This window comes from Gossypium hirsutum, chromosome D10, assembly GCF_007990345.1.
Source record: "Gossypium hirsutum isolate 1008001.06 chromosome D10, Gossypium_hirsutum_v2.1, whole genome shotgun sequence".
Lineage (NCBI taxonomy): Eukaryota > Viridiplantae > Streptophyta > Magnoliopsida > Malvales > Malvaceae > Gossypium > Gossypium hirsutum.
In genome coordinates, this window is record NC_053446.1 from 11,464,310 (window position 1) to 11,473,169 (window position 8,860).

At 33.0% G+C, this 8,860-nt stretch overlaps 1 protein-coding gene across 8 annotated transcripts; it reads right to left on the reverse strand.

Moving 5' to 3' along the window:
- Window positions 1-1,484: 1,484 nt before the first annotated feature.
- On the reverse strand, window positions 1,485-5,473 carry LOC107914357 (uncharacterized). 8 transcript variants are annotated; one of them, XR_001688799.2, is made up of 6 exons: window positions 5,178-5,453; window positions 4,938-5,078; window positions 4,531-4,789; window positions 4,250-4,315; window positions 2,889-2,973; window positions 1,485-1,643 (listed from the first exon to the last, which is right to left on the reverse strand). XR_001688799.2 is itself a non-coding variant. In XM_016843256.2 (5 exons), exons 2-5 carry the CDS (start codon window positions 5,013-5,015, stop codon window positions 1,537-1,539), a joined length of 336 nt encoding a protein of 111 aa, XP_016698745.2. In that variant the 5' UTR covers window positions 5,016-5,078; window positions 5,178-5,451; the 3' UTR covers window positions 1,485-1,536. The 8 variants fall into 8 exon arrangements, 1 of the variants encoding a protein (XP_016698745.2); XR_001688796.2 differs by having other exon boundaries at window positions 3,949-4,315; window positions 5,178-5,452; XR_001688798.2 differs by having other exon boundaries at window positions 4,250-4,789; window positions 5,178-5,473.
- Between the last annotated feature and the right edge of the window lie 3,387 nt (window positions 5,474-8,860).

Below are 8,860 nucleotides of genomic sequence, written 5' to 3' on the forward strand. Positions count from 1 at the left end.
AAAACGGCGCCGTTTTGGCGCTGAGACACCCAGGTGAAACGACGTTGTTTTTCATTTGGTATAAATGTTAAAAAAAACCCCAAAAAAATCAGTTCAACTCATTTTTAAAAAAAAAAACAAACAGAGAGCAAAAGCTCTCTCTCTCAGGCCTGTAATCCAGCCATGGTTATCGGTCGTGGCCACCGCCGTAGCGCCACCGTGGACGGTGGCCGGCGTTGCACGAGAGGAGCGTTTCAGCCCCATTTCAAAGCGCACACGAAGGCCAGGCCCTCTTAGCCTGAAAAAGCCCAAAAGAAGAGACCGTTCATCACCCTTTTTAACCCGATTCCGGCGACGAAAGGGGGCTTCCGACACCGAGGCCGCGGGATCCTTTAGGTGAGTCCCTCTTCCCTTTTTTATTCTATTATTTAGTATGTAAAAGGAAAAATGAAATAAAATAGAAAAAAATGAAAAAAGATTCAAAACAAGAAAATAAAATCCTCTCAAATCTGCTCTGTTTTTCTTTTTTATTATTGAATGTTCGTAGCAAACGAAAGAAGAGAAAACTCTTCTTGTTTTACAGTAAAGTCGGCTTTTGCCGAAAAGGAAAAAGAAAAATCAAAGAAAATCCCCCCAATCTGCTCTGTTTTTCAACTCTTTATAGCCATATTACATCGTTTTTCTTTCTCATTTTTCTTTCTCATTCCTGGTGTTTTCTCTCCTTTTGCAGATGGAGCAGGTACACGGCACTGGTGCAGATGGGACGTGCGGCGATGGGACAAGGGCGGTGGCAACAGGTCCTAGCATGCGGCGCCCTAGGGTTAGGTTTTTTTAATTTTTGTTGAAATTGTTTTAAGTTAGGCCATGGTTGGTTTGGGTCTGGGCCGTTTGGGCCGGGCGAAATTGGGCTGCTACATATTCTATTAGGGATTGAAAATCGTATTTCGGAGGACATGAACAAAGCTTTGACTGAGGAATTCACTAGGGATGAGAAGATTTTTGTGATTATAAATATGGGACCAACTAAAGTCGTCGGCTATGACAGATTCCCTACTCTCTTCATTCAAAAATACTGGCACATTATTGGAACTGAAATCGGCGATTTTTGTTTGAATATTTTGAATAATAGCAGTGCATTGGATGATATGAATTCTACAAGTATTGTTCCAATCCCCAAATTAGCAGGCCCCACGAACCTCAAGAATTTTCGATCCATTAGTCTTTGCATAGTTATTTATAATTTTATAGTCAAGGCAATTGCTAACCGTTTTCAGAAAGTTTTATATGCTTGTATTGACAAAGCCCAAAGTGTTTTTGTGTAACACCCCTTACTCGTGTCCCTTGCCAGAACAGAGTATGAGGTATTACTAGAACTCAAACACTTGTAATTGTTCCAATTCAGATACTTTATTACCAGATATATATTTTAAATTTCGGCAGCATTTCTACTTCTTTTTACATAAAACCCCCTGCAAATTTCAAAATTTCAACCAAACCAATCCCAATAATTCAACCAATACATTTATATATATTATATATCAATTTACATTAAGTCATCTATACATGCCATAATTCAAAAGTATTGGTTACAAAATACCCAAAAGATGTAGATAGTGTGGATGATATTCCGACTCTGTCCAAATTTCTGAGCTGTACTGATAACACTATAAAACAAAGAAAAGAAAAAGGGATAAGCATGTAGCTTAGTAAGTAAGCATATGACAAATAAACAAATTTCTAACATGATTTCAATGGAACATAATTCTATTCATACATAAATTTAATTGTTTGTCCAATTTCTAGCAAGCTGTTTTTCTGAATCACGGTTATAAATTTATTTTTATCTGAAGCTACAGGACTCCAAATTAAGTTCTGTAAATTTTACTTGAAACTAAACTCGTATACCTTTCCACCATAAAATTTTCAGAATTTTTGCTTTAGCCAATTAGTAAAGTTTATTCTTTAAATCTTCCCCTGTTTCACAGCTTGATAATTCTGGCCTCTCTTTACTAAAATTTACTTAACTTTCTGTAAACAATTCAAACAATGTTCTTGTTTCTTTCTCTTGAAAATAGACTCGTGGAGGAATTCAAGCATGTAAATTTCAAGCCATAATTATTTTTTACGATTTTTGGTGATTTTCCAAAGTTGGAACAGAGGATTTCGAAATCAATTCAACCCTATTTCATTAAAATTAAAATATTCCAAAATATATAACTCTTTTGCTTTCTCTGTTTCTTTCATGTGAAAACAGACTCATTCAGCTTCAATTTCATATATTATTCAACCTCTAAGTCAATTTCCACCATTTATGGTGATTTTTCAAAATTTCTCAACCGCTGTTGTTCAAAACTATTTTATTTCTAAATTTACGCTTATGTAGTTTTGATATTTCATACCATCTTACACATGGGTCGATTAAGTATCAAACCCAATATTCCTCACATAATCTTGTCCATTTCATATATACATTCTATTCACCTTTCCAATTTCCCTGTTGAACACTCGGAATATTATCCGTTACTCGGTGGATTCAACACTTAGCAACCACCATAAATTCAGTGATACGGAGAATCAACACATAACAACCCCTTTCCCAATTAAGGATTCGTGGAATCAGCACTTAGCAACCACCTTTATATTCAGTGATACGGGGCGTCAGCACTTAGCAACCCCATTCACAATAAAAAATAAAGTGGAATCAGCACATAGCAACTACCTTTATATTCAGTATATTTCAGCCTATTTCGAGTGTTCAACCGGAGACCTTATTTTTCAACATTTTACCACCTTTCCCAACTTAACCACATTTTTAGGATCTATATCGAATATTTATTCTATATTCAATCAAATCTCCACAATATATTGAATAACATTAAAATATTGCAGTAATTTATATGCATACTTACCTCGGTGCAAAATATTGTAATTTCGCGATTTACTCCACGATCTTTTCCTTTCCCCGTTTGAGATTGTCTTCTTATCTTTCTTGATCTATAATAGCAAATTTAGCTATTTAATATTCAAATTTATTAAAACAGTCCTCGACTCAACTTTTTGCAAAATTTCAATTTTGTCCCTAAACTTTTGCATATTTACATTTTTGTCCCAAAGCTCGAAAATTAAATTTCACTCCTTATTCTTATGTTTTACAACATGCTGAACACTTTTTTCTTCTATGGCAACATCAAATTCTCACTCTAACATGTACTTTTGAACATTAAATATTTTTACCGATTGTGTCAATTTACTCGTTTTCGCTTAAAATCGCTTAGCAAAAATTGTTTAACATAATTTCTAGCTTCATATTCTACCATAAAACAGTAAAATAAACACATTTCACCTATGGTTATTTTTTCAAATATGAACCCTAACATGAATTAATGGTAGAATAAGCTAAATCAAGCTACGATGATCTCAAAAATGCGAAGAACATTAAAAACGGGTCTAGGATGCACTTACTATGAGCTTCAAAAAGCAAAGAAACCCTAGCTATGGTGTCTTCTAAAATTCCGCAGCAACTATGGAGAAGATGAGCATATTTTTCCATATTTTCTCCATTTAATTCTATTTATTTACCAAATGACCAAAATGCCCTTTCTTAAAAAAATCTTATTTCACTTATTTCATGCACATTTTTGTCCATCATTAACTAATGATCTAATTACCACATAAGGACCCCTAATTTATGATTCCATAACAATTAAATACCTTTAACATGTAGAACTCAACTTTTTCACTTTTTACAATTTAGTCCTTTTGACTAAATTGAGTGCTCAAACGTCAAAATTTTAGAACGAAATTTTTACGAAATTTTTCTGTGAAAGAGTAGACCATAAAAAAATAATTATAATAATATTTTCCCTCGTCGGATTTGTGGTCCCAAAACCCACTGTTTCGACTAGTCTATGTGGCAGATCTTATTGACAACCATTCAAACCAATGGAAGGAAGAGTAAATCAAAAATACCTTTCATGCCAATGATACTGAAAGAATTCTTTGCATTCCCCTCCCCATGGAGAAAGAAGCGAATAGGTTGGTCTGGTGTGGTGAAGCTCAAGATCGAACTTAGTACATAGTGGTTACAAAAAAATACTACAGATAGATAACCCAATTACTTTACAAGCTAACACCGACTTTTACAAAACCATGTATAAGAAGCTCTGAGTTGTGGATCTGTCCTCACAAATTAAAATCCTAGTTTTGAAAACTCTTAATAACTTTATCCCTACTTTGTTTAATCTTTACCAGCAACAATTTGGGAGCTCACCGAGCATGTCTTTAGGAAGTGCTCTTTTGCTATTGATGTTGGACTAGTCTGGGCATAAGAGGGACCCTAGAGGAAAGTGAGTTACAAATTAAAGATTGGGTGATGTTGTAATTTGAGAAAGAATCAAGTCAACAGATCAGATTAATTGTAGGTACTTTATGGGGGTTTATGGATGTCACGTAAAAAATTTGTACATGAAAGGAAAATCCAACATGCAGCTGATTTAGCCCAATTTGTTAAAAATTATATTCGAGAAATTGAAGGAGTAAGAGAACATGGACCTGACAGAAATGCATGGGAAGAAGGTTGGAGCCCTCTAAGAGATCCCTTCGTGAAGATTAATTTTGATGCTACATTTGACAAACAATGTATGATATAATGTTTTGGAATTTTAATTTGTGACTAGTGGGGTAAGGTTTTAAAATATAAAGTTTTCATCAATACTCAGATCCCGACAGCATTTGCAGCAGGGGCCCTCGCCTAGCAATTAGATTTGGGGTAGAATCTGGGTTCCTAAAGGTTGAATTGGAAGGTGATGCCCTAACGATTATAAAAAAAAACTTCAAAACCAGGAAGAAGACAGATCGATTTTAAGGGCATATATTACTGATGCAAAAAGACTTCAAAAGTATTTTGTCTCATGTCGATTCAAACATGTAGGACGACATGCAAATATAAAAGCGCATACCTTGGCTAAGGAGGGGCTTAAAGATGGGAGTGAAACTAGTCTAGGCAAGGTTTCCATAAAAACAACGGTTCGGGTCATTGTAAAGGAATGGACTGTGGAGACAGGGGGAAGCACGGGGGTTCAATCTTCTAGCCATGAAACCTGAAGAAATATTGGAAATTTTGGCGAACGCTAATATAAAAATAAAGAAAATGAGATTGTAAAAAACCAGGAAATGAATCCAATAAAGGGGATGGATACCTCAGATTCACGGGATCCTGTTGCTAGGATCTGAAGTTACAAGTTCAAATACTTATCTGAAAGGGCATTCTCAGTTGATATCATACAGAATATTTGGGCATTCTTCGGAGCACTGAAATGACGATCTATTTGCAGAGAAGACATGGATGTACCAAAACGAAGTTTCTGGTTGCAGGTGCTTTAGGATTAGGGTTCTTTTGGTTTTTTCCATGTTTCTTTTGAAGTTGGGCTTAGGGTTTTTGTGCTTTTGTTCGTTTTTTCCTTTGGACTTCAGGTTAGGCCTTGTTTCGGTGGTCTTTTCTTTACTTTTATGTTTTTTCATTTTTTTTAATAAAAGCTACAGACAGGGTTAATTAAAAAAAATTGATAAGAAAGTCTTTATTTACTTATTATTTTTCACACTTTTTTTTTGTAAAAAAAAATCTATCTAACAACTTTCATTATGGGTTATCAAATTTGTTTAAAAAATTAAGTGGCTGAAAATATTAACTTTCAATTGATTGAATTTTTTCAACATTCTATCAAACAAAACCTAAATTAAACCCTAAAATGATAAAACTAAACAATTTTTTTTTAACAATTCAACGCTCATCAACAAATTTCCTAATTTCTTATTTGGCTTAATATATTGTTTGGTATTCAAGTTTGATTTTTTTTTCTAATGTAGTATATGTGTTATTTTTTGGTCCAATATAGTACTTTTATTTGACAAAGAAATATTTTGGTACTCAAAGGTAACAATGTTAACTTTTTACTGTTTAATTCAAATTTTAGAATTGATTTGATGAAAGTTAATTGCTAATATTATTAGATTTGATTTTTTATATTACTTTCTTAATGGAATAAATTTAATGTTAATTTTGAATTTTTTTAGTTTTGCGTTTAATTTATCAAATATAGTGTGATGGATGTGATTTAATCTGAATTTCAATGTTGATTTTGTTAAGGTAAATTTTTAGTGATGCCAAGGAGCAGGGCCTACTGGTTCCTAGCATTACTTAGCTAAAAAACTTGCCATGTTTAGTGTAGGCAAATTTAGTGTTAATTATGAATTTGGATGACTGCAAGCTCATGTATGATATCCAAACTGTATATAGCAACATATTCAAACGAAGCTTGTGAAAGCTTAGTAAGTACAACGAGAATTAAACTTATGTTTTATTAATTAAATAAAAAAATACAATAGAATTGCAATAATTAAGTATAGAACATATTAGTATTAGTAACTCCATATTATAACTCAATCATTATAATTTCTTTCATTATCATTCAATCACTACCACATAATCTTGTCATGTTATTCTTATCTTTATCTTTTTTCTTTTATTATTCAATGGAGGCCTAATGTAGACTTAATAAAACACGTAGGATATACGAAATAGTACAGGGATGCACCGAAGTGCAATAACAAAATAGAGTAGCATCAGTGTGCCAAGGTCAGAACAAAATAGTATCGAAGCACGATGTCAAAACAGAGAATGCGTTAAATGCTTCCTAATGACATGTCATCTATATCCTACTAGTTCATATCTTGTCTACATGAGCAAATATAATAGAACCAATTTCTCATTTACATCTCAGAACAAGATTTATATACTTTTGAATTTAGCCCTAATCAATTCAAAACTCAATAATCATTCTCACAATAGTTCAAAATCATTATACAAGTCACTCAATAAATACATTACTTCCTATATATATTCAAATATAATTTTTAGGGTTAAATATAAAATTGTTACTCAAACTTGTCCACTTCTCCCAGATTGCTACTTATATTTTTTTTTGTCTCAGATTGGTACCCAAACTTTTTTTGGTCAACTAAATCGGTACCCGAGCCTAATGTCGTTAAGTTCAAGACAAATTGCGGAAGAAGACTATGACACGTGGCATAAATGACATCATGATGATGTCATACTCTAAAAAATTAAAAAAAGAAACTTTTTTTCTTTTTGACTTTTCTCCCCCAATTTTTTTGTTTGTGCAATTCATTTCTTCTTCTTTTTTTCCCGTCGTTTCTTCTTCTTCTTCTTCCTCCCTCAACTCAAGTTGCTCCTTCTTTTTATTTTTCTTACCCTAGTCGCCTTGCTTTTAGACCGCTGCTAGGCCACTATCCGGCCTCCTCCTGTGAGCTCTTCGACCAATTAAGACTCCAGAGGACTTAGTTAACGATGACCCCAAAGCCCTCTGGTGAGCTCTCTCAAGTCTAACTCCCGTTTTCATATTTTGGTTAATGGGTTAGTAGCTTTAACCAATTTTAGTTGTGGGGGTTTAGCAAAGATTTATAGAATATTTTCTTTGGAGATTTAGTTGGAAATTTGTCTCGTTCTAGTCGTTGGTGTTGTCGGTTTTAAAGGTCGTCTCTTTCACCTTTTTCATTCTTCCTTGCTTCTCTGTTCTCTCTCTTTTTTTTACTTCTTTGCCTGGTAGGTCCTTGTCATTTTGGCTAATGGAGTAGATTCTCTTCTTTTTTGTTTTTTAATATTGGTTGTTTTTTTATTCTTATTGGGTTTGATAGATTTGGTATTTGGATTTGATTTCTGGTAATGGGGGAATTTGAATCATTCATTGGGTTGATGTGGTGAGAATGATGAAACATAGTAGATGGTGGTGGTGATTTTAGGGTGAAGGTTTCACTTTCACTCTTAGACTTCCTTCAAGCTTCAGTGTGAATCATTGATGAAGCTACTTTCGGCAAAAACTTCAACATCTTGTTTTTGGGTTTCATCTATTTCTCCATTATTGTTTGTAAAAAAAAATGTCACTTTTTTTCCAACTTTCTTTCTAATCTTTTGTTTCCTCAGCCCGATTATAGGTTCCTTTCCATTGTTTTTCCAAAAAATGTTACTTTTCTACTAGTAATTAATTTTCCAGTAAACACAGAGGTAAGAAAGTTTATAGCTTTTTTTCTAGGCACAATTTCTTTTCTCAGTTTTATGTATTATTTTAAATAATTATCCAAATTTCAATTTCAATTGGGTTTTTGTTTTCCATGACATACCTGTTTAAATAAAAAGGATTGATTCCTTTAACAATAATGGAATCGAAAACTTCAAAACAAAAATAATGGTTCATCATCATCTCTTCAATTCAATTACAAATTCAAAATTATTTCACATATAAAGTAAAATAGATAAATTAATATCCACAATAGCCTATTAAAACACAACCAAGCAAAACGATAAAAGAAACCCATAAAAACTGGGGAAGCAAAAATTGCAGATTTTATCCAATTTGCCTTCGATTTTTTCTTCTTGTTTTAAAAATATCAAACATTGAAGAAAGAAGATAATTTGTTTATTTCTAGAGATAGTACCAAAAGGATCCATAAAGGGAAGATAGAGAAAATAGGAGGAGAGAAGAAGAAGAGAGAAAAGTGAAATTAGGAAGAAGAAAAGAAAAACTGGGAAAAAGAACGGAAAAAGGGAAAAAATGGAAATAATTTTTACAAATATTTTTATTAATTTTTAATATTTTTTAGATTATGACATCATCATGACATCATTTATGCTACATGCCACAATCTTATTTCGTCGCCTGTCTTGAACTTAACGACGTTAGACTCAGGTTTCGATTTAGTTGATAGAAAAAAAGTTTGAGTACCAATCTAGGACAAAAAAAAAACCATAAGTACTAATCTAGGAGAAATGGACAAATTCGAGTACCAATTTTATATTTAACCTTAA